The sequence below is a fragment of the Pelodiscus sinensis genome, chromosome 9 (genome assembly GCF_049634645.1).
Source record: "Pelodiscus sinensis isolate JC-2024 chromosome 9, ASM4963464v1, whole genome shotgun sequence".
Taxonomy (NCBI): domain Eukaryota; kingdom Metazoa; phylum Chordata; order Testudines; family Trionychidae; genus Pelodiscus; species Pelodiscus sinensis.
The window spans coordinates 57116400-57142490 of NC_134719.1; the positions used below are offsets into that span (position 1 = coordinate 57116400).

Below are 26091 nucleotides of genomic sequence, written 5' to 3' on the forward strand. Positions count from 1 at the left end.
CCTTGGGGCTTTCTCCCCCCTGCAGCAAGACGGCACCGGCGCTCCAGCCTCGCCCCGCCCCCACGAGGTTGATGATGTGGGAAATTTCTCAATTGCTCCCCCCCTTGCCAGCCGCTGTCACCTATGTGCTGCAAGGTATGTTTGAGCATTATTGTCCATAATGGTATAAATGACTTGCTCTTCTATAGCACATTTCATCTGAGACAGCCAAAGCACTTTACAGATAGCAATGAGCTAAGTCTCACGTGTCAGGCAGGTGTAATCTCATCAGTCCTGTTTTACAGATGGAGAAACCAAGGCGCAGAGAGGGTAACTGAGGGTGCATCTACACAGTACTCTTATTTCGAAATAACAATGCAAGTGTCTACACAGAAATTCCGTTATTTCAAAATCAATTCAAAATAACGGATGGCTTAGTCTGACTTCTGTAAACCTCATTCCACGAGGAATAATGCCTATTCCAAAACAGCTATTTCGAAATAGCTATAGTGAGGATGCTTCACTACTGCTATTTCAAAATAGCACCCCACCAAGACCATTCAAACTAATTACTCCCCAGTGCCTCCTGGGGCTCTAAATCGAGGTAGCACGTCCACATTAGGGAGCCTGCCTCAGACTAATTTTGAGGCTTCCCTGTAGTGTAGATGTGCTATTTCAAAATAAGCTATTTTGGAGTATTTCTTCCAGAATCACTTATTTCCAAGTAAGTGCACCGTGCAGATGTACCCCGACTTATTCAAGTTCTCACAGCAAGTCTGTGACAAAGCTGGAAATAAAATCCTGATTTCCTGACCTCCGCAGTGCTTTACTCTAACTGCTAAACTACACTGCTTCTTACTCGAGGTCTACTCTACACCCATGTTCAGGGCCCGACAAACCGCTGAATCTACTCACCCGTGACGAGTAGATTTCAGCCGGTTGCTCCGTGTGCCCCATTCACCAGCGCTTCGCGCATGCGCAATGCCGGTCTGGCACATGCGTGGTGCGGAACTGGCGAGTAGCTCTCGCCAGAGTTTGTCAAGCCCTGCCCATGTTAGTGTTCAAACTTTCTGAAATTTCACCACTCACTCCACCTTTGAATGAGCCCTTAGACATCAATACAAGTGTATTCAGTTTTGCTTAGAACTTTCACGCTTTCATTGAACAAATTTGAACCTATCCAAAAAAATAAGCATGGCTAAACTGATAGGAGCAGAGTTTTACATCCTTACAGCGCCCCTGAAGTCTAGGTAACCATTCATGGAGCGTCACTGCTACTGGTGCATAATTTGATACATAACCTTTTTTATAAGTGTGTTATCTTTCTACATTTCTGGTATCTAAGACTGCCTCACCTACTTGGCCTCTGATAGTTCTCAGTGTTACCGTCAATCCTTGATTCCAGTATTTCCAGCATTTGCAATAACAACACTAATAACTCTTTGCTATGCCTCTTAATGATTTATTGTAGCAATGAAATAAGACCATACAAGCCTTACCCTAAATATATTTTAATTGATTCCATATTTTTTTTTAAAAGTAGGGGTAAAATTCAGCATATTAATTAACTTCAGTATAAATTTGATCCCATATCACAAGGTTACTACAGTGACTGTTGATCATTTGCACCACTGTTGTCAGTCTCAGCTAACCACCATGAAATGAGCTTAGAGAATAAGCTTTGCTCTTCCCTACCCTGAGGGGTCAGCCCTCTGGATGAGGGGCCAGGCACATTGATGTGGCAGTGCATAGCAAGCATGCTGTGTTTGCAGCCAAATTTCTGAGGATTTTACTCTTCCGTGTCATCAGTGCCCTACGCCAGCAATAAACTCACAAAAGAGAATATTTTAAAGGTAAAATGGGGAGGACTCCTGTAATAAGCAAATAGTTTACAAAAGCAGAAACCTTCTCTGAAAGCAGTAGCAAAGATACTTCAGTTCTGAACAGTAGCAAATGAATACCTACAGACATTGGTTTTTATAGTTCACCACTAATTCTTTCAGCAAAACTGAATACGCAGTAGAACAGTGTCATTATTCCAATACCAGAAATCCTCCTTATGTGAAATGTTAGCGAAATACTTGCAGAATGTCAGGAACACACATCTAAATCCCATTAGTGAGACAAACGTTGAACTTAATAATAGAATAGCAATACTAGCAGGCAGTTATCCATAACAAAACAGAACATAACATAATACTCTGCTGGTTTTCCAAAACCCAAATCACAGCCTGTCTCACTATGAAAGGGCTTTGGACGTACAACAGAACATTAAATATGGGTGAGGAGGAGTTTACAATGCTTCTAACATACAGAACAGCATTGCCTCAGACTTCCACTGCTCTGCCCTCATCAGGTCCTGCACAAAGATCTATTCACTGAATAGTGGTGTATGAATGCTTTGCATACAAAGAGAGACATGAGAAACAAAAGGATCCCAAAGACTGTGGAACTTTTCAGCCTTGTCCAGGGTTTGGAAGGTTATACACTTCAAGCAGAGGGACTAAATGAACAAATGACACCAGAATGTGAGTCACAGAATTTAAGTTTTAAATGCTGAACAATGGAATAAAAATTGTGGGGGGAAGAGAGGGGGCAGAAGTACTATTTAACCACTTATTAGTTAGGAAGTCATAAAAGTGTGGCCCTTAGTGTAGACCCCAAACATAAACCCATAATATGACATTAGTTATGTAAAGTATATTTTGTCACATGGATACTTAACCTATGAGGATAGGACAAGAAGTAATGGGATTAAATTGCAGCAAGGGAGGTTTAGGTTGGACATTTGGAAAAAACTTCCTGTCAGGGTGGTGAAACACTGGAATAAATTGGCCAGGGAGGTTGTGGAATCTCCGTCATTGGAGATTTTTAAGAGCAGGTTAGACAGACACCTGTCAGGGATGATCTAAATCAGGGGTGGGCAAATACCGGCCCCTGGGCCAGATCCGGTTCTGGTGGACCTCCACTGCTATATATACACCTGTGTCTCCTGGCCAATGGGAGCTGTGGGAAGCGGTGTCCCAGTCTGGACTGCTTCTCGCTGTTCCCATTGGCCAGGAATTGTGATTTGCGGCTAACAGGAGCTGTGATCACCAATACCTGCACAGGCACAGTTAAATTTAGCAGCGGCAGCCCTCCAGGGGGTAATCCTGGTGAAAAGCCACTGTTTTATTAACCCCCCTGATCTAGATGGTGCTTGGTCCTGCCGTGAGGGCAGGGGACTGGATTCGATGACCTCTCAAGGTCCCATCCAGTTCTAGTGTTCTATGTTTTGTTTGGGTTTATGTTTGGGATCTGCACTAAGAGCCACATTTTTATAACTTCCTAACCAATAAGCAGACATTGTATATCTTCTCTCATTCACTAAGGATCCTAACGTGCTTTCAAACGATTTAAATACTACCCTACTGAAATGCAGCCACTGAAGTGAAAGAAGGTAACCAGTCAGTATACAGAAAAACAATATAGAAGGGGAAGATATTTTGACACTAGGCCTACTCCCTTTTCTTAAGAAAAGTGCCATGGGATCCTTAATGTTCATGGATAAGGAGCAGTACCACAGGTTTAAGAATCTCAGAGATCCATCCACCATTTATTATTCCCATACAAAAAAGGTTATTAATGTCAGGCAAATGTCAATGAGATACTTACATACATATAACATTTCACTTAAGACCCAGACATTTGGATGAAAATACTACTGATGTGAAAATTCACCTAGCCCTTCCAATAAAAGCCTGAATCAAAGAAACACTCTGTTGGCATATCCATTACTGATGTATGGAGGGTTGGAAGAATTAGATCTTTATAATCAGTAAATGTTGGTAAATGTCAATTTCACTATAGACATGCAAAACAATGGAAAAAAATCTTTCTATTAATGATCATCAAAATGTATGCATACATAGTAAATAGTAAGAAAAATGCTGCCTGAGAACTCAGCTTGATTTTGATCAAACTGAAGCTGACTCTATATTTTGATACGTGACATTGACAGTTTGTGTTTATCAGTTCTCTCTCTCTACACACACTTTTTTTTTCCTGTGTGACAACAAAGTGACATCATCAAGTCACCAGTGTCACCTCGCCCCCAGCCGGAGTTTCACTCCAGGCAGCTTCTCTGGCCCCCCTTCCTTCTCCCTGGCGCCTTGGGGAGACGCGCGGCCTCCTGCCTCCTCAGTGCTATGTGCACCCCTGCTGTGTATGGTGCTTCTTGCACCCTGACCCCATCCTGGGGCAGCGGTGAATCGGTGCCTGCCTTAGGTGTCCGGGGGAAGTTTTAAACATGTCTGCAGCAGGGCAGGCTCAGGGTATGAACCCCCACTCCCCCAAGCCAAGAGCCCACACCCCCAGCTCTCTCACACACTGCCCTGCTGAGACCCCATCCCCCCAGCCCCATCACCCCTCCACCGAGACCCCCACCCCCACTCACCTCATTCATACCCCCCCAACCCAAGACCCCGCACCCCACTGCCCTCACTCATATCTCCCAGCTGAGACCCACATTCCCAGCCTACTCAATCACCACCCTGCCAAGACCCCGCACCCCTGGCCCCCTCACTCACTGTCCTGCCGAGACCCCACACTCTCAGCCCCCTCCCTCCCTTCCTTCATGGAGGCCTCGCACCCCCTCCCCTGCCACTCATACCTCCCAAGCTAAGACCCCACACACCCAGCCTGCTCCTGCACCCTTCCCCCTGGCCAGACACCCACCTCCAGCTAGCTCCTGCCTCCTCCCCTGCTCTTGCACCCTCCCCCCAAGAGAAGGGGGTTGGTGAGCATAGTTCTCACGCTCTCTGGCCAGGAAAGCTGCCGGAGAAAGGGGGGGTTGGCGAGTGTAGCGAGCAGGGGGCACAGCCCACAGTGAATCTAACTTTTTAAATCTGAACATCTACTATTGTTAAATAATTATTGTGTGACTCCTCTCCCAATTTCCTGCAACTGTGAAAATTTAAAATGACCAAAAAAAAGAAAGAAAAGAAAATGCTTAAAAATCCATAATTTTGCACAACTCTGAAAATGTAAAACGGATAAACACTGGAAAAGTGCATAAAAATAAATATTATTGTCCATTAAAATGATAAAAAATTGAATTCTCTTAAGCCAACCTATGTGTATGTTTTGAACCATGTAAGTGTAACCAGAGATGCTACACTGAAAAAGGGGGAGGTATGATTTGCAGGTTACTGGAATGCATAAGGCCAATTTTCACATCTATATTGCCAATAACCAGATAGATGACCTACCATCAAAGTCCTAGAATTTCCCGTAGAAAATATTTATCCATCCATTCTCTACATTACCAGGAAGTATAAGCCAACTGGGCTCCTCTCTTTGAGCGATTTAAGAGGAGTTGTGTTGTGTTTCTAAGTTTAATGGGAGTACAGATCCTAAATTCATTTAATTCACTAGCTTCTGCTGAGCAAACAAAAACTGTTCTGCTAGTTACCTGGGCAGAGAGTTTTAAAGCCATTTGAACAGTGTTTCCCAACTTTTTTATACCAGAACTGGCTTGCTGCCTTCCTAAACTGCATCAGGGAGATCTTAGGGACTGGCGTCAGTTCACACAGCAGTTATGGGGAAACACTGCTCTAGAGGGGTTAGGTACCTAAAACATTAATTTTAAGAGCTGGAACATCAAATTCCTTTTAGGTAGCTTTGAAAAACCAAAACATTGTTGTTTTTTTATTTTGTTAATGAACTTACCTAAGGACAAGATTTTGTTTAGAGCTACTTTAATCTAAAGTGTCACAGAAAAACTTTGGAAATATAAAAAAAAATTAAGACTTGAATTTATTAAATTTCTTCTTGAATTTCTAACACAAAACCTCCCTTGACCTCTTAAGTGTTGAGTGGATTTACAATTTATCTTCCAGAAAATATAAATATTACTCAAAGAATATGTGGTACAACCTTGGCTATGATTAATATTTATTTTGGTAAGGAGCCTAATGTAAAGCTTATTGAAGTCAGTGGCAGACTTTCCCAAAGGATTTAAACCCCGCTTCAGCTGAAAAATCAAAAACTGTATTATACATATTAAAATAACCTGAGATCTTTATTTCATCTGGAAACTGCATTTGTTTTAATGATAAATATTAAAAAGTTTTAAAGTTAGATCTGAAATGATCTTTTCTGACTGGTCTTGCATCCTGTGCAATGTTATTTATGTCAGCAGTGTAAATTGAGGCAGAATTTTCTCCTGAGTTTTTCTATGCTAATGTGCAAATGCAATCTGCCTTTGTTACAATTCAATTCCCCCCCCCCTTTTTTTTTTTTACATCTGATGTTTTCTTCCTTAGTCCACGTCCCACAGACTATTCAACATTTTCCTCCTTTCTCTTTGAACAATTGGTTCGGTGCATCTCTAAGGCAGCAGCACAAGTGGTTGATGCTGGAGTTGAAAACAGTCAGTGCAAACGTCATGTCACTATGAGTCTCTTGCCTGAGAAGACTGAGCCCATGTGTGTTTCAGTTTTGGGGGACCTTCTCCTGAGAGCAAGGTCCTGCTTTCCTATGTCATGTGGAGAGGATTAAAAGGAGCATAAATTACATGCGTCTCTTTGTGCATTCAGCCGTATATGAGAGAAAAAATAACCAAATCCCTCATGTTCATATATGAAAAGAAAAGCACAATGTGTAGTCTGGGAAGCCCTAGTAAGATTCTGTACAACATAATTGTTTCTTAGTGCTGTTAAGACACAGTTACAACCACATTTTAATCACTGGAGTGCTTTAGGAAAAGTGTGCGTTGGGAAAACAGGGATAAACCTGCATTTCTGCCGTTTCTTAGGGAGAAGATCACACAAAAATCTCACCAAGCGTCCGGTTGATTTAACAAAAGCACAAGTTATTTTGAACTTTTTGCACACATATCAAAACACCTTTTCTGACTTGTTGCTCTATGGCATCAGCTATCTTTATTGTTTTCCTATTCACAGCATCAAGCACAGCTTACAGTAGGGGTTTTCGGCATAATTAATGTGTATCATGCATGTAATACATCAAATATGATACCCTGCAGACCGTGTCTGATATGTGAATGTGTAGGGAAGCCTGCACTACCCTGCCTTGGCAATAAATGGTGATGTCTGCTTGGTCCAATGTGTGTATTTCCGGCCTGTCTCAGGTCTGTGTGACAAAACACGCAGGGCAAGGCCGGAGAGTCAGGAATTGTTTTGCATAACAATGCAGATAAAGCCTGGTACGCGAGACCACATTAAGGACACAGGACAAGCAGCCTTGTACTGGTACGTCTGTTTCTGATAAGCAAAAAGTACAGATGCAGCCATGAAACTGTTAACTGCGCACAGAGCAGTACCATTCTGAGCAGCGGGATGTACCCCAAATAGGGGCACTGGACTTCTAACGTATCCTACACAATACGTAATCAATTGGTAAATATTATTAGAGCGACCACGTCTCTCTCTGCTATAAATTGCTTTGAGTAAGAACAATAGGCAGAATTGATCCACACGTCCTGCTCCAGGTAACTAGAAGTGATTAGGCTCTTTACACTGGCTACATCGGTGGTGGCTAGGGTTGCCAGGTATCCGGTATTCAACCAGTCAGTCCAGTTTTGGGGCCCTCTGTCCGGTTAAAAAATTCAGAAAATACCTGACATGGTCAATGTCTGGTATTTTCTGGTTTTCTGGCTGGGCACCCGACAGAAGCCTAGCGAGGGCGGAGGGAGTGGCTGGGAGGCGGGGCACGATCAGCACTGGGAGCCCTTAGGAAATGCGGGGCCCAATTCGAACAGTTTGGGCCCTACCCACCCAGGATTTTTTGTTGAGCAAAAAAAGAAAAAAAAAAAAAACAGGGCTGTGTTTTCCAGCGCCAAGTGCAATGAGATTGGTGAAAAGGGTTTCTAGGTGCTACAACAGGGGTCCCCAACCTTTTGGGGCTGCCGGGCACCCCGGGGCGGGGCCATTCACATGCTGGGCACTTGGAGACGGAGCCGCACACAAGCCAAGGGGCGGGGTCGCACACGCACCCAGAGGAGGGGCAGGGCCACTCATACGCCATGTGCTCAGTGCCTGCACCACCCATGCGCCGCACTCCCGGGGCTGGCGCTGCTCCTGTGCCGCACGCCCAGGGGTAGGGCTGCCCATACGCCATGTGCCTGCTGCAGGTGCTGCTCCTGTGCCACGTTCCCAGGGGTGGGGCCACCCGTATGCCACGCACCAGGGGCTGGAACAGCCCATGCACACCGCGCCCAGGGGCAGGGCCACCCATATGCTGCATGCCGAAGGGCCGGCACCGTCCATGCGCCACGTGCCCAGGGGCAGGGGCAGCCCCGATCACTTGGCGGGTGCACAGAAATGGCCCGGCGAGCGCCATGGCGCCCACGGGCACCACTTTGGAAGGAGGTTTCCACTGTGTTCTTCACCTTAGCTAAAAGCAGTGACTATGGTGTTAGAAACTGGGCTGTAGGTGGCCTCTCCTAATGGTCAGGGGAGGAGACTGACCTAATGGATGGAAGAGATGTGACCAGGCCTTGAGGCCAGACCCTTGATCAGGAACCAAGTTGCCAAGTAAAAGGAGTGAGTCTGAGCAAGAGCCAGTAGCCAGGAGTCAGCGCCATGGTCAGAGGCCAAATACCAAGTCCAGGGAGCGAGATGGTGCCAAGAGCCAAGAATCAGGAGCCAAGGCTCAAAACCAGAGTTTCATCCAGAGCAAGAGCAGGCGTGAGGAGCAGCAACTAGGAACTGGACGCCAGGAACAAGAAGCTGGAGGCAGGAGCAGAAATCAGGGACAAAAGCCAGGAGAAGCAAAGAAGGACCTGAGAGCAGGAGCTAGAGGCAGGACACAGCTGTGGGAGTGGAGCAATACTGCACAGCCAGGGCCCCAGGCTTCAGCCAGCTAGTCATTAGCTGAATCAGCAGAGGCCAGTGAGCTGGGTCTGGGTTCAGCTGTAGGTCACTGACAATAAGGGGCTCATTTTTAGAAGTGGGCTCCAATGATGCATAAGCACTTAGTTTCCCATGCTGCATATCTAACTATTTGAACAGTCAAATGAAAATCGGGACCTTTTCAATGGAGGTCACACAAAATGCACATTCTCAAATTTAAAAGATGACAAAAGATTTAGCCCTGTATGCAAATATATTCTTTAAACTCCCCTTCCCCCAAGCCTTCCTCCTTTTTTGTACTCTTTGTACTGAAGTATGGATGAGTACATTTCAAGTGGGTGGTATAAAATATACTACTTACACAAGAGCACTGATCAGTCTAATATTAAAATTGAATTGTCAAAAACAAGGATATGAAAATATTAAGGACTTTGCAGTAATGTTAACTCAGCCCTAATGCACAAACTGTTCAATTAGGGGATAGGTTTAGCAATAAACATTAATATATTAGGCTGGGATTTTCAGGGAACGCTTGGGATTAGGTACCCAGTGGAATCTGGGTATCTCACTCCTTTAGTCAGCTTTGAAAATTCCATTTATAAGAGATTTACAAAGCCACATAGGAACAGAAACGACAATCCTTGATCTGTTACGTTTCCAATGGGCCATGTCTACACGAACGATAAAATTGAAGCAGGCACAGTCAATCTTCCAGGGTTCAAATTAGTGGGTCTAGTGAAGACACGCTAATTCAAACTGAGAGGGCATTTCCATCAATGCTGGTAGTCCAGCTTCTTTGAGAAGTAAGGGAAGCCGAAGGGAGAATGTGCTTCCTTCAACTTCTCTCAGTGTGGATGGCGCCAAAAGTCAAGTTAAGATTACTTCAATTTAAACTACGCAATTAACATAGATGAAGTTGCATATCTTAATTCAAACTTATCCCCTAATGTAGACCAGGGGATGATGACGTTATTTTTTTCTATTTTCTGACCTTTGTATATCTAAAATCATAACCTCAACATTACATTAACATGCACAGTTTAGACTTTTAATTTCCTTGGGTCCATCTTCCCTCAGGAGGAAAAAAAATCCAGAGGAATCTGAGAGACCCTAGAACAGGACTACTCAACATGTGGCTCATGGGCCGCATGTGGCCCATGCCCTGTTTGTTTGCGACCCGCGGTGTGGTTTTGGTTTACGCAGGGCTCAACACGCGGCCTGTGGGTGGGATCCTTGGACATGGCCTCCACTGGGAACATGCACCACAACGGCAAGGCAGGGTGAGCACTGAAAGACGCAAGTGGATGGGCTGGCTTAAACAGATGTGTACAAGGTGTCAGCGTTTCTCACCCCCAGGGAGGAGGTGCCGGGGCACTGAGGGAAGTGCTTTGTATTTATTCCCATCAGTGTGGAAAGCTATTTGCATATATTTGCATATATATTTGCATGTATATGCAACTACACTTAAGTTGTGGCCCTCGGCATGTGCTCTGAGTATCATTGTGGCCCCCGGGGCTTCCAAAGTTGAGTAGCTCTGCCCTAGAAGATTCCCTGGCAAAGCAAAAGTCTCCAAACGATTTTCGTGACGCCATTAAATAAATGTAGCTTATCTGGGTTTGGTTTTTAACCCTAAAAATCCTGAACACCCCAAAACGTCAAGCATCCACCCGAACCAACCAAAACCTTGCTAACCTTTGGTATGGATAATTGCAAAGAATTATCACCCTCCTTCTGTCCCTCAACTTAGAGTTCTTAAATCCCCAGCCCCAAAGCATTAATTTTACTGTATCTATTTTGGTGCTCACAAAAGTGCTGGAGTGACAACTTGGGAGCTCGATGTTCTCTACTGAACCACAAAACAGGAACCGCATGAGCAACTGCAGTGCAGGCCTCCAACCCTGCTAATGTGCCTCCAGGAACCCTGACTTAACCGCCTCCCCAGGGATGATCAGTTCTTGGTCCTTTGGCCAACAGTGCAAACAGTTGTGGCCCTTTGTTTTAAGATGTAAGAACTCATGTCGTGGGAAAACACAGATAGTGGCTTATAATGAAAAACATATCCTTAGCGGTGTCCCCCTTCTACAACAGTTTCCTAATGGATGGACTGTCCTTACTTGTTCCTTTTCCATAGTGACCTGTGGCATGAATCACAAGAAATTGCAGGGAACGTACAAATCTAGCAGAGTGCCCAGCAATAAGGTTCTAATCCAGCATTCTTCGATCTGGCCTTAGACAGTGGCAGTGGAACAGAAGCATTTTTGGCTGCAGAGGGACTGAAACTTGATATTGGCAGGCTACACATGGCAAGCACAACCCATGCACTACCAGTCCTCAAGAGCCCCCTGTAACAGACAGAACAAGAGTTACTGTAAATTCTCAGGCAGTACATAAGGATCTGCCGAGGTTACTCCAGCTACCAGCCTGTACTATTCTCCAGAAAGTTGCACTGCCGCCTGGAGCGGATTCCTTCCTTCCCACCCCAAAACATCTGCTCAGCATCCGGTCCAGTCTCCGAAGTATGGCAGTGGGTTCTGGACTTGCTCCTCAGAGCACAACTGTTTTTGCACATTGGCAAGTTACAAATGCGCAGCATGTGAACTGGGAGGAGATTGACAGCAACGTTCTGAAGTGGAAAGCCAAACTTGTATTCTTGTTCCCCGGTGCGGCTTCTCTTTCACCACTCCAACATGCTACATGGCTTTTATGCTCCCACTGCTCTTGTACTGAACAACAGTATTATGTATCCTAAGAGTCACACTGGGCCTGCCTTCTAAGCATGTTAGCATCATTATTAATGAAGTCGCACAACTGCCATGTGAGATATGCCTTCAGAGCCAGACTGAGGCATGGGCGAGCCGGGCAGCTGCCCAGGGCGCCAACAAATGGGGGGCGCCTGATGGCATCTGTAAGGGGCGCATGGCGTCCCTTATAGCTGCCATCAGGTGCCGCGCGCCTGGCTCCCGCAATGCTGGCCCCTCCACCCCCACCCCGCGGCGCAGGCCAGCAGCGCCCTTCCCCCCATGGCCGCGGGGCCCTGCACAGCCCGGCGCACGTGCCAGCAGCACAGGCTAGGCCAGGTTGGGCAGCGCATATGCCATGCACCCCAGGGGGCGGACCCTGGGCTGCGCGCCAGCAGCTGTGGCCGGCTCGTGCATGCGCCGTGCGCCCCGGGGCACCGAAAGGACTCGGGCCGGCCCTGTATGCCTTATTATACTCATTTTCCAGAGGGAACACACTCAAGCCTAGAGGAAAAGGTGTATGTCTTGCCCGGTACCACATAAGAAGTCAGTGAGATAGCCGAGAATAAAAAAATCAGGAGTCCCAACTCCCAGCCTCCTGTCTAGACTATGCAAGAGCTTTTGCTGTACATCAGCAGACTTTGACAACATGCTAACTAACTAAGCACAAGAAATAAGACACCCCTATTAGGGAGCAAGGGGAAAGGGCATAGCCTGCTGCGTTCCTCCTCTGCCCTCCCCTGGGCAGCCAGGAGAGAGAGGAATGCAGCAGGCTCTGCACTTTCCCCTCGCTCCCCAGTCACAGGAAGCAGGAAAAAAAACAAAGACCCAATAGTTGTGGCTGCAGCCTCCACACCCCCTGAAATGGTGCCTTTGCCCCCCTGCACTCACTCCTGTATATACCTAGCCCCCTGCCCTGACTCCCCACACCTCAACCCCCTGCCTTGAGTCACTCCTCACACCCCCAACCTTGACTCCTGCACCCCCACACTCTCAGCCCCCTGCCCTGAGCCCCTCCTCATACCTAAAACCCCAACCCTTGCATCCCCCACATCCCCAACCTTGACTCCTGCACCCCCACTCCTCCAGCCCCCTGCCCTGAGCTCCTCCTCACCCCCAAGCTCCTATCCTAACTCCTCCTATGGCCCCCCCACAACCTCCCTGCCATTAGCCCCCCCACTCCACTTAAATTTCTTACAGGTATTGTCGCACTGCGTGTCCCCCATCATCCTGCCCTGAGCGTACCTCCATGACAACAGTATCTATAAGAAATTAAGTTCCTTTCATCCCAGCTAAGACCCCAAAATGATTACACGGTGGTGATGTAAGCAGCTTAGTGTACTCCTAACAAAAAAGCCATTCCTAACTTACAAGCCAAATAAAGAGCATGGGATATTACAGACTGATAGCTGATGTCTGTTGTGTATGGACCAATCACCCTTTCTAACTCCACCTAAACCTGGATTCTTTTGAGGTTAAATGGTTTTCTACCTTAGATTTTGTTTTCTGAAACCACAGAACTCTCAGAAAAAAAAGTGCCTCTCTCATGGCTTTCCTCAAAAATCAAAGAGGCCAATCTGCTGTCCTTCCAGGACAGGAGATAAGGATCAGTTTTCCGGAGTAGTGTAGTGAGCTATGGAATAGGCTTCTGTGCTCATGCTTGTACACTCCATGTCCTGACATGCCAGGGCCCCCTTCTGTTCAGCATACATATAGGAAACTAGGTGTGGGAGTACTAACCATAGAGTCATAGAATCCTAGGGCTGGAAGAGACCTCAGGAGTCATCGAGTCCAGCCCCCTGCCCAAAGCAGGACCAACCCCAACTAAATTATCCCATTCAGGGCTTTGTCAAGCCGAGACTTAAAAACCTCCAGGGATGGAGATTCCACCATCTCCCTAGGTAACCCATCCCAGTGCTTCACCACCCTCCTAGGGAAATAGTTTTTCCTAATATCCAACCTAGACCTCCCCCACTGTAACTTGAGGCCATTGCTCCTTGTTCTGCCATCCGTCACTGCTGAGAACAGCCTCTCTCCGTCCTCTTTGGAACCTCCCTTCAGGAAGCTGAAGGCTGCTATCAAATCCCCCCTCACTCTCCTCTTCTGTAGACTAAATAAACCCAAATCCCTCAGCCTCTCCTCGTAGGTCATATGCTCCAGCCTCCTAATCATTTTGGTTGCCCTCCGCTGGACCCTCTCCAATGCATCCACATCCTTTCCATAGGGGGGGCCCAGAACTGGGCACAATACTCCAGATGTGACCTCACCAGTGCTGAATAAAGGGGAATAAAAACATCTCTAGATCTGCTGGCAGTGCTCCTCCTAATGCACCTTAATATGCCATTAGTTTTCTTGGCTACAAGGGCACACTGTTGACTCATCTCCAGCTTCTCATCCCCTGTAACCTCCAGGTCCTTTTCTGCTGAACTGCTACTTAGACATTTTTTCCCCAGCCTGTAACAATACTTGGGATTCTTCCGTTCCAAGTGCAGGACTCTGCACTTTTCCTTGTTGAACTACATCAGATTTCTTTTGGCCCAATTCTCCAGTTTGTCTAGGTCCTTCTGGATTTTATCCCTACCCTCCAATGTATCTACCTCTCCCCCTAGCTCAGTGTCATCTACCATCTTGCTGAGGGTGCAATCTTTCCCCTTATCCAGGCCATTAATAAAGATGTTAAACAAAACTGGCCCCAGAACCGATCCTTGGGACACTCCCCTCGAAACCAACCGCCAACCAGACATCGAGCCATTGATCACTACCTGTTGGGCCCAACAATCTAGCCAGGTTTCTATCCATCTTATACTCCATTTATCCAATCCATACTTCCTTAACTTGCTGGCAAGAATATTGTGGGAGACCGTATCAAAAGCCTTGCTAAAGTCAAGGTATGTCAAATCCACTGACTTTTCCATATCCACAGAGCCAGTTACCTCATCATAGAAGCTAATCAGATTAGTCAGGCACGACCTGCCCTTCGTGAATCCACGTTGACTATTCCTGATCACTTTCCCCTCTTCCAAGTGCTTCTTAATGGATTCCTTGAGGATCCCCTCCATGATTTTTCCAGGGACTGAGGTACGGCTGACTTGTTTATAGTTCCCTGTATTGTCCTTCATCCCCTTTTTTAAAGATGGGCACTACATTAAATTCGGATCCATGAATTCATGTATGTGCTGCTTTTCTAAATAGTTCTTAACCTGTTCTTTCTCCACTGAGGGCTGCCCACCTCCTTCCCATATTGTGTTGCCTATTGCAGTAGTCTGGGAGCTGACCTTGTCTGTGAAGACAGAGGCAAAAAAACCACATTGAGTACTTCAGCTTTTCCCACATCATCTGGCCCTAGGTTTCCTCCCTCATCCAGTAAAGGCCCCACACCCTCTCTGATCACCCTCTTATTGCTAGCATGCCTGTAAAAACCTTTCTTCTTACCCTTCACATCCCTTGCCAGCTGCAATTCCAATTGTGCTTTCACCTTCCTGATAACTCCCCTGCATTCTCAAGCAATATATTTATACTCCTCCCTAGTCATCTTTTCAAGTTTCCACTTCTTGTAAGCTTTCTTTTGGGGTTTAAGCTCACCAAGGATGTCCCCAGTAAGCCAATCTGGTCGCCTACCATATTTGCTTTTCTTACTGTGCCTTGGGATGGTTTCTTCCTGTGCCTTCAATAACGCTTCTTTTAAAATACTGCCAGTTCTCCTGGACTCCTTTCCCCTTCATGTTAGCATCCCAGGGATTCTGCCCATCAGTTCTCTGAGGGAGTCAAAGGCTACGTCTTCCTTCTTGCACAAAAGCTTATGCAAATGAAGTTCATATTGCTGTGCTTCATTTGCATAATTAATTAGGGGCCGTTTTTACGCAGAGGCATTTACACAAAAAGGAGCGGTGTAGACGACTCCTTTTTATGCAAAAGCCCCCTCTTGTGCAAGAGCCGTTCTTCCTCGTTTTTTCAGGAAGACCGGCTCTTGCACAAGAGGGGTTTTTTGCGCAAAAAGGAGCCATCTACACAGCTCCTTTTCGCGCAAAAGCAGCCCCTAATTAATTATGCAAATGAAGCATGGCAATATGCTAATCCATGCTTCATTTGCATAAGCTTTTGTGCAAAAAGGAAGCAGTATAAACACAGCCAAAGTCTGCTTTTCTGAAGTCCCGGGTGTGTGTTTTGCTATTCTCCTTTCTTCCTTTGGTCAGGATCCTGAATCGACCATCTCATGATCACTGCTTCCCAGGTTGCCACCCACATCTACTTTCCCTCCTGCTTCCTCCCTGTTTGTGAGCAGCAGGTCAAGCTGTGCATGGCCCCTGGTCAGTTCCTTCAGCACTTGTATCAGGAAGTTATCCCTAACATTCGCCAAAAACTTCTTGGATTGTCTGTGTCCTGCTGTACTGGTCTCCCAACAGATTTCAGGGCGATTAAAGTCCCCCATGAGAACCAGGGCCTGCGATCTGGAAGCTTCTCTTAGTGGTCTGAAGAAATCCTCATCTATCTCATCCACCTGATCTGGCAGTCTATAGTAGACACCGACCACAACATCACCCCTGTTGCTCCTCCCTCTAACCTTAACCCAAAGACTTTTTGCCCTCTACATACGGGACCTCTGAGCAATCTTACTCTCTCTTGCATACAGTGCAACTCCTCCTCATTTTCTCCTCTGCCTGTTCTTCCTGAATAGTGATAGAGATTACATTGTCCTGCATTGTTCTTCCTGAACAGTTTATACCCTTTCATGACAGCGCTCCAATTATGTGAGTCATCCCAAGTCATCTGTTATTCCAATCAAATCATAGTTCTTTGACTGTACCAAGGCTTCTAATTCTTCCTGTTTGTTTCCCAGGCTTTTTGCATTCGTGTGCAAACACCTTAGATAACTAGTTGAAAAATATCTTGAATCTGGTTACAACGCTCATTTTGCAATCTATTTGTTCAGTTATTTGGGATCAGTTATATCTAGAGCCCTGTTATAGTCCCAATCATAGGATTTTAAAAAATAATACATTCCATAAATCTGAAATGTCATGGACCCAGCTCTGAAGTCATCAGTGGAGAAGTGAGGGTGGCATGCTAAGGCACGAACGCTCCTACTTCCGTGTTGGGGCTGTCTGGGGGCTGCGTCCAGAACTGAGCGCTCGGCCAACAACCACTGCTCTCTGGCTGCCGAGCTCCGAAGACAGCACAGAAATAAGAGTGGCATACTGCAACCCCACTAAAATAAACTTGCAACCCTCCCCCGCAAATCCCTTTTGGGTCAGGACCCCCATGATATAGGCTAAAAGCACCAAAAAGACCAGATTTCATGGAGGCAGGCCAGATTTGTCCATTCTGTGGTTTTTTTTCCACGGGTGTGAATTTGGTAGGGTCCTAGTTATACCACTTTCCCTTAAGAGTGGTCAAAATTTGGTTCTTTAGCAGCTCAAAATAGCCAGCTTTCTCTGTTGACAGCCATGTGTTATAAAGTACTGGGTTGTGAGAAGATCACCCATTAGGGAAGCTGAAATACTGGAATTTTCAAGCCTCTAGGAATCAGCACCAATGCCGACACATCTAAATATCATGTAGCCTTTCAAATACATCTCCTTCAATAGATGCGAGGTAACTCCTTGCAATGTCCCGTGTCATGTACAAGACATGATAGTTTCCCACATCATTATTTTCTCTACAGCTGTCTATTCACATACCTGTCGAGGAGACGTTCCAGTACTTCTTTAGTAGAGGCAAAACCCCTGTACGTTGACAGAAAAATGCTGACGTAGGTAAAGTCATTGTTCCCAAAAGCTGTCAGCAGGTTCTCCACAAGTTTCTCCAAAGTGCCAGCTTTTATAGTTCTGATCTTACATGTTTCGTACTGGCTGACCGTATGTCCTGGAGGCAATTGGTCCCCTTCAACCTATGAAATAAAGGATCAAAAGCATGGGAGACTCCAAATACCCCAAATGAGAAAAATCACCATAACAAACAACAAGTTAAATTATGTTTTGGGGTAAGGAATAAATGACAACATATCTTCAACTCCTTTCTGTCATTTTTGATGGCTATTAAACTCTAGAAGATGGGTTTATAGATGCGACACTTTAGAATTGTTTATCCTTCTTTGACATTCTTCACCTAATGTTTCAGTAGCTGACAGAAGTCAAATCACCAGATGTTATAACGATGCCATTAGATCTTAGTATATAAACCAGATGACTATTTGGACAACAGACCTATAAGGAACAGCTAAGTGTGAGAGGAAATAATACTGGCGATTCAGTATTTCTAAATCAGTATTAAAACCAATACACACAACTGGGTGTTTGCAGGGAATAGGGTGGAAATTATGCTGCTGAAGGTGACAATTTTAGATGACACGTAAAACTGAGTGATGTCCTGAACACTTATGGTCATTCAATATTCCATAATACTTTTCACAAGAGGAAGGTGTTAATGCTAGCGTCCTGGTCAAACTCCAAATGTATCATTACATTCTGTCACCATTTCTTAGTTTCAATTAGGCACAATATTTCTCATCATGTCTAAATTTTTGTACAATGATTTTATCCATGGTTTAGAGCCTAATCTAAAGTTTGCTGAAGTCAATGGAAAGAGTTCCAGTGGCTTTTCGATCCAGCCTTAGAGGGCTGTCATTACCACATTATATTTCAGTAATGGAAAATTATTCTTGTGAATAGTTCATATAGAGATAAAAATGCTATATAGATGAAACTACAAACACACACGCTAATAAATAAAATATAAAAGTGACTCCATCGATTTGAAGAGAAGTTGCCCCTTTTGCTTTTAAATTGCCCAATTTTATTCAGAACTATTGGGATAAAACGGCAGAGATTGGGCAAGAGAGATTTCAGGAAGAGTGTACAGTTTTTTCTTTTTTAAAGAAGTGCCAATGTTACTTTAAGTACAGGCAGTCCCCGAGTTACGCGGATCCGACTTATGTCGGATCTGCAGTTACGAACTGGGTTAGCTGCCTGTCTCCCTGGTCTGCTGGAGACCAGCAGACCAGGGAGACGGGTAGCAAAGCCTCTGAGGACGCCGGCAGCGGGACAGCCGCAGTGCGTCTGGGCTGTCCGCTGCCCGCGTGCTCTGGGGCTTTGCTCCACGTCTCCCCAGACCAGGGAGACGGGGAGCAAAGCCGGGGAGCACGCGGGCAGCAGACAGCCCAGACGCGCCGCGGCTGTCCTGCTGCCGGCGTGTTCCGCGGCTTTGCTCCCAGTCTCCCTGGTCTGCTGGAGACCAACAGACCAGGGAGACAGGGAGCAAAGCCACGGAGCACGCGGGCAGCGGACAGCCCAGACGCGCCGCGTCTGCTCCCCTCCAGCAGACCAGGGAGACGGCTTTGCTCCCCTCCAGCAGACCAGGGAGACGGGGAGCAAAGCCGCGGAGCACGCGGGCAGCGGACAGCCCAGACGCGCCGCGTCTGCTCCCCTCCAGCAGACCAGGGAGACGGCTTTGCTCCCCTCCAGCAGACCAGGGAGACGGGGAGCAAAGCCGTGGAGCATGCGGGCAGCAGGACAGCTGCAGTGCGTCTGGGCTATCCCGCTGCCCCCGTGCTCCGCGGCTTTGCTCCGGACGCCTGTGGTACAGCAGCTGGGGCGCTGCCGGTTGGTCCCGTAGCGCCGCTCTGGGCACTACTGGACCAAGCCGGCAGCACCCCAGCTGCTCTGCCCCAGGCGTCCTGATTCAGCCACTGCTGGTCAGTTTCAGCAGCGGCTGAATCAGGACGCCTGGGGCAGAGCAGCTTGAGTGCTGCTGGGTTGGTCCAGTAGCGCCAAGGAGCGGCGCTACTGGACCAACCCAGCAGCACCCAAGCTGCTCTGCCCCAGGCGTCCCCAAGTCAGCCGCTGCTGAAACTGACCAGCACGGACTACAGGAAGCCCGAGGCAGAGTTGCTCTGCCCAGGGCTTCCTGGAATCAGCCGCTGATCAGTTTCAGCAGCAGCTGACTTGGGGACGCCTGGGGTTCTTAAGTTGAATCTGTATGTAAGAACTGGCATCCAGATTCAGCCTGTTGAAACTGATCAGCGGCTGATTCCAGGAAGCCCGAGGCAGAGCAACTCTGCCTCGGGCTTCCTGTAGTCAGCCGCTGGTCAGTTTCAGCAGCGGCTGAATCTGGATGCCAGTTCCAACTTACATACAGATTCAACTTAAGAACAAACCTACAGTCCCTATCTTGTACGTAACCGGGGAACTGCCTGTACTGTAGATTCAGCTTGGGGAATGCATACTGAAACGCTTCTCCTCGGTTATCTTGTAATGAATAGTGTGTGCACTAGGGATGTAAAAAACATGTTTATTTTGGTAAACATGTACCCACCTTCTCCCCACTCTGATATACAGACAGCAGCATTGGGGAGGGGGTGGAGAAGGAGTTACCTGTAACCATTTACACGTTTACACTATCAAATCCCTACTGTGTTTAGGCCATTCAGCATATCTACTGCTAATACCAATAAGCTTTCCATGAATAAAAAGAAAAAGCAGATGGTTCATACTTGTCTGGGAGAGTCTGCAATCCCAGGTGAAAAAAAAAAAAGTGTGTTAACTCCCTGAAAGCAACATGATCTGATTTGTGTACATTAACAATTGAAATACAGTTTGCAGAAATGAAAATAGTTCTTTTGAAGATAAAGTTACTTTTACAGAAGTGCAAGATGCATACAATTTAGGGCAGGAAAATGCATGTATTGATTAATGAATGAATGAATGAATGAATGAATGAATGAATGAATGAATGAATGAATGAATGAATGAATCATGCAAAGGGAGACTTAAGCTATCTAGAAACTTTTCTTGACCAGGTGGTCTATTAGACTGCAACATGACCTCCCATAGGAAGTGGTGGAAGCCCCATTGTTAAGACATTTTAATTCTAATTTAAAATTACACTGCATAGAACACTAATGAATATGCTGTAGGGAATAGCCCTGCACTGACCCAGGGTGGTCTAAATGATCTAATTAGTCTTATCTATCATTAATTTTTCCTATGGGCTCAAGATAGAATTGGAGGATTTCAAGCCATTTCCTTTGCATTCTAGCATTACAACACTGAACAATCCATTTTCCGGTGAGCTTTCAGATGTAAGCTTACACCAGATGTTCCACCGAAACGGAAACTCCAGCTCCATCTCTTTTGCCCATGCTCAGCCTCCCTCTCTCCGGTAGTAATGTAGTAGTGCCTAGAAGCCCCAGTTAAAGGACTAGGACTCCACTGTCCTAGATGAAGTACAAACACCAAACAAAATGATAGTTTCTGATTTAAAAGTGTCCACAGGCAAAGTTCCACTGATTTAACTAAATCTAACTTTAAAACACACCTTTAGTTAAATCAATACAATTGTATGTGTAGACAAGGCCTGGCTCACACAAGCAGTCCTGTTGGCTTTACCAGGACTACTTGGGTAACCAAGTCATGATTTGGAGACTAGTCCAACTCCCTTTTATTTTAATGGTATGCTGAATCAGACCTTTATCTGCGACCCTGGTGTGGTGATCTTCCTCCTATAAGGCTCCTGAGTTAGCCTAATACTTGAGTTCTCTTCTTGACTGCTTCCCAGTCAGATCATTTTTACAGGGCTCTTGACTGCGGACACAACTTTGTACAAGTATTGGTTACATAGCGATAGATATCAGTGGAACTTCATTCACTTCAAGAAGAAACTCCTTCCTTCTTTCTTGGTAGCATAACTGGTAAAGAAGGAAGACTGTTGTCTGGGGGTGAGGACTGGAAAGCGGGAGTTAGGGCTTTATGTCCTAGTTCCAACTCTGCCAACGGTGCATGGCTAAGGCTAGTCCATAATGGACAGACTGTGTCATTAACCCCTCGCTTGGGGGAGACATAGAGCTACTGACTCAGTAGGAACTGTGGCAGCTTTTGTATCTCAGGGTGGTACAATATCTCCCAGACTTCCCTGGCATGGGAGGAGAACTTCTGCTGTGCATTCTTTTCCATTTATAATAAGGGATCTAACTAGCAATCTTTCTTAGTCTTTAGTTCTATTTTTGATATAGGTTTGGTCACGGTCATGTTTTAGACCGGAGATTAACAAAACATTTTAGATATATTTTACTTCAGTAACTTAAAACAGTCCAGCCAGTTTGAAAACTTACTAATGATGAACAATCTCAAAAAGTGGTAAGAAACCAACTTCGGGAAAAACTGTGGATTTGTATCATTCAGTAATAGGTGAACGCAGGCTTAAAAGATAACTGCAAATCCTTTTGTTAGCTAAATTTCCCTTTAAATGACTTTTAATTCCTATCTGCAAATCATTTTTATATTTATATTACACTTTTTTTTAATATGAATCACTTAAACAAAATCTTTCCTCCAATTTGAGAAAAGGATTGTTATCTGAAATTTTTAAAGCACCAGCATCTAACTTGTAAATGAGGACATCTCTTTTGTTTTAGTGTAAGCACTATATAATAATGCCTTCCTCACTGCATTAAAATATCATTAGCTGTTCTTATACAGATGATGCAGGCAGGGAACCAAACAGCAATGGGCAATAGCTTGTGCAAACCTAAAGTCCATGGGAAATTATTTATTATCGTCATTTATTTCCAGTAGCATCCCACAATGCGCTACGCTTTTTAAACTGCAAAGAAAGCACAATCTTTGACCTAAGGAGGTCGTAATCTGAGGCCAAAATCTTGCATGTTGCTCCTTGTGGCTGGATCACCATACCACTGTAGAAATCCCACTGATTTCTACCTACTGGGAGCAGCATACAGGACTGGGGCAATAAAAGAGCAACCAAGGATGAGAAAGGATACAGCAGGTAACTAGAGGGCCAAGGGCTTTAATAACCACATCTTTACATCACATAAAGTAACGTTAACATTATAAACAGATTAGAACCTTACCATGAACTCACTGTCATGGAGTACCTGCCCCACGGATAGAAGGTATGGGGTCAGAACCTGATCTCAGGTATGCCAAAGCAATCCCACTGAAGTAAATGGAGCTACACCACTTTATTTTATATTTATTTATTTTTATTACAAAAATCTTAGAATTGCCACTTGTTAATCTTTTCTGTTAAAAAATATATAATTTGTCATGGCACTCGACAACCCCACCAGAAAAGGCATAAAGAAACACGTTGGCTGTGTCTACACTAGCATGAATTTCCAGAACTGCTTAAAACGGAATACTATTCCGTTTTCAGTTTTTCCGGAAAAGGAGCGTCTACATTGGCAGGCTGCTTTTCCGGAAAAGCCCTTTTTCCGAAAAAGCGTCTGTGGCCAATGTAGACGCGCTTTTCCGGAAAAGAGCCCCGATCGCCATTTTCGTGATCGGGGCTTTTTTCGGGAAAAGACTACTGGGCTGTCTACACTGGCCCTTTTCTGGAACAGTGTTCCGGAATAAGGACTTATGCCCGAGCGGGAGCAGAAAAGTTTTTCCGGAAAAGCGGCTGATTTTCCGGAATAAGTGGCCCAGTGTAGACACAGCCAATGTTATTACTAATATTATTGTTGTTGTAAGTAAAAAGCTTTTTTCTAAGCAATGCTTAAATTTTGTGACTATACTAAACCAATAAATTTGCATGTAAAAAGTTGAACTTCATTTCTGACACTTCACTGTTAAAGTTTTGATTTTCAAATCACCTAATTATTATATAACACAGGTCCCTTCAATTCGTTAAAGGGAAAATGTGCTTCACTGTATTTAATTACATTTTTTTCTGAGGCATTAATTTAGGGCCATAGTCTACTCTTGTTCCACATGCAAAACTCCCATTCACGTCAGCATGCAGATGAAGGGGAGAATTTGGCTCTAAGATTGAAATGCACACAAAAATACACTTTAATTGTAACTTGCTCAAGGCATCATACTGAGAGAATGCTAACAAAAAACCGCTGACAACCCAAAATTGAGTTTGTCAGCAAAACAGCAAGCTGCTAAAAATCATTTTAAGCGACTTTTAGGAACCATTTTTATTTGCATTATTTCAGCAACTCTGCCTTGAAGTTTAAAAGGAAAAAAGACTTGGCAGACAAGAGTTGAATAACACAGATTTACAGAATAAGACCTTGTGGGCTGATCTAGCACGCTAACAGGAAACTCCTCAATCTGGATTTAATCAGAGACCTTCTCTTTACTGACATGAGTAGGAACCCAAAAGCAAGAGGAGTTTTCATGTTTGCTTTGGACCAGCTATTTGCCTAGGAGAATCTACTGCTTTTTAAAAGGAGCCTTTAAACCTCTTGGACAAGTTTTCAGAGTGCTACACAGCGATTGCTGACACATAACACCCATTAAAGTCACTGGAGGTCACATGCCATTTCCAAAAGCTTGGTTCTGAAAAGTTTACCACCAACATTTCCTTCAACATGGATGTCTAATGATTTGGCTTTCAAAGATGCTGAACACCTCCAGCTTGCATTGACTTTGCTGGGATTCACCGGACTGCAACAACTGTGAAAACCAGGCCAACTATCTCAATTTCACAGTGACTTCCTCCAATCAAAAGAATGCCAGCACAGATATTCTGTGAGCTGCTTAATGAGCAAACAGCTTCCGACTAGGAAAGGAGAATGAATCAACACCTGATGAAATTGTGTAAGAATAAACTGAGGTATATGCATACCCATTGTTCATCAGAATAGGTAGCTATTAAACTGACATGTTTCTAACCATCTCTTTCAACCACCTCTACTCTGAAGGGCCAATCCCATTTTAATATTGCACACTTAGCGGTGTATAGCATGCAACTTCATCCATATGTACAACTCCCCCCCCCCCCACACACCAATGGTGCTCCATGTGGATTGAAAGTCCCTTGGATTAAGATCCTGTGAGATTCTGAACTCCCTCAACTCACAGGGACTTCAAAAAGAGTAGTACAATCAGGCTAGGTCTAGCCTGCATTCCTGTCTCGAAAGAGGAATGCAAACGAAGCGGATCGAAAATTCAAATGAAGTGCAGATTTGCAAATCTCATGCTTCATTTGCATAATCGCATCCTAGCACTTTTTCGAAAAACGGTTTTTTGAAAAAACCCACAGTCTAGACAGTGTTCTTTCGAAAAAGCCTCCACCTTTTTCAAAAGAACCCGTACACCTCATTTTCTCAGAAGTACGGCTTCTTTCGAAAAAGGGTTTGGTTTTTTGAAAGAACCCTGTCTACACTGCAGGGTTTTTTTCCTAAAAAACCCTTTTTTGAAAAAGCACTTGGACACGATTATGCAAATGAGGCACGAGATTTGTAAATCCATGCTTCATTTGAATTTTTGATGTGCTTCAGTTGCATTCCTCTTTCAAGAGAGAAATGCAGACTAGACAAACCCTCATCACAGAACAGCATTTGGTTTCATAGTAACTTGCAGGTTCAAGGCCTCAGCTGTAACTACCATCAGATGGAGCCACACTGACTTATCTGAGCTCTACGTAGATGCAAAGACCCATCGCATTGCAGGATTGGGGCCATAGACTGTAAACTCTTTAGGGCAAGGGGAAGGACCTCAGGATGTGGCCCCTGGCTCTCCTGAATCCAGCCCCACTCCTCATCCCCCGTTGGAGGCAGCAATGTGGGGAGCCAGGCGAGGCTGCTCTCCCAGCAGCCCCCGTCCGCAGGGGGGGGCCCAGCGGGGAACTGGAACCCCCACAGACAGGAGCTGCTGCGGTGAAGCAGTGAGGGTTTGGGTTGTTGTTTTTTGTTTTGCTTCTCACTTGTGTGTGGTCAGCAGCCCCCGAACATAAAAAGGTTCCCCAACCCCAGCCTTAGGGCAATGAGTGCACCAGTTCCTCTTTTAGCATAGAACTCAACTTACACTTTCTGAACTCAATAAATAAACAAGCAAATAAATAAATAAATACAGAACTATACTCAGAATGTCCCTACTGGCACAGCAGGAAAGTAAAGGAAAATGTGACAGCCATTATGAATTCAATAACAGAACATGCAGTCTTTCATATTACAGCCTTTCCCAGCCCTCCCACCGCCATTGAGGGTAGTGGCCAGGAGTCTGAGGTTATCTCCTGCTCTTTAAAGAAAATGCCAGAGAAGCTTTTAATTTCCACAAAGACACACAGAAAGGAAACAGCACTAGGCTATCCCAGTCCACTAGTTTAAGCACTCATTATGTGCCCAAGTCATGGCACAGGACTTAAATCCACAAACCTGTGAGCCAAAGGCAAGAACGTTACCCATCAAGCTATGGCATTACAAAGGGGTGGTGTGTAGGTGTCACTCTGTTAATGGTGTATCTTAGTAGTAGGGACTAGGGATGCAAGAGTAGTCGAGTTGACTACTTGCATTCTCCCCTCACCCGCTGCCTCTATATCAGAGGCAGCGGGGTGAGAGGAGCAGAAGCCGGTGCTGGGGGGAATTGGCTTAAAAGTTGGTTCCCACAGCACCATCCCCGCAGTGCCCACTGCCCCACCCCCTGCGCTGAGAGCCAGGCAGGGGCTGCTGGGAGAGCAGTCTCATCTGCAGGGAGGCCCAACAGGGAGTTGGGACTCCCCCCCCCCCCCCGCAGACAGGAGCTGCTGTGGTGAGCCCCTGTTCATGAGGGGGT

The 26091-nt window shown here is 45.5% G+C and overlaps 1 protein-coding gene across 2 annotated transcripts in view; it reads right to left on the reverse strand.

The window, feature by feature from the left end:
* Positions 1–26091, reverse strand: part of RGL1 (ral guanine nucleotide dissociation stimulator like 1) — a 150438-nt gene that overhangs the window by 51544 nt on the left and 72803 nt on the right. For both annotated transcript variants that reach the window (XM_014575423.3, XM_006126912.4), the window contains one exon: positions 17251–17459. In XM_014575423.3, coding sequence (XP_014430909.1) covers positions 17251–17459 — 209 coding nt within the window. The remainder of the gene's footprint in view (positions 1–17250; positions 17460–26091) is intronic.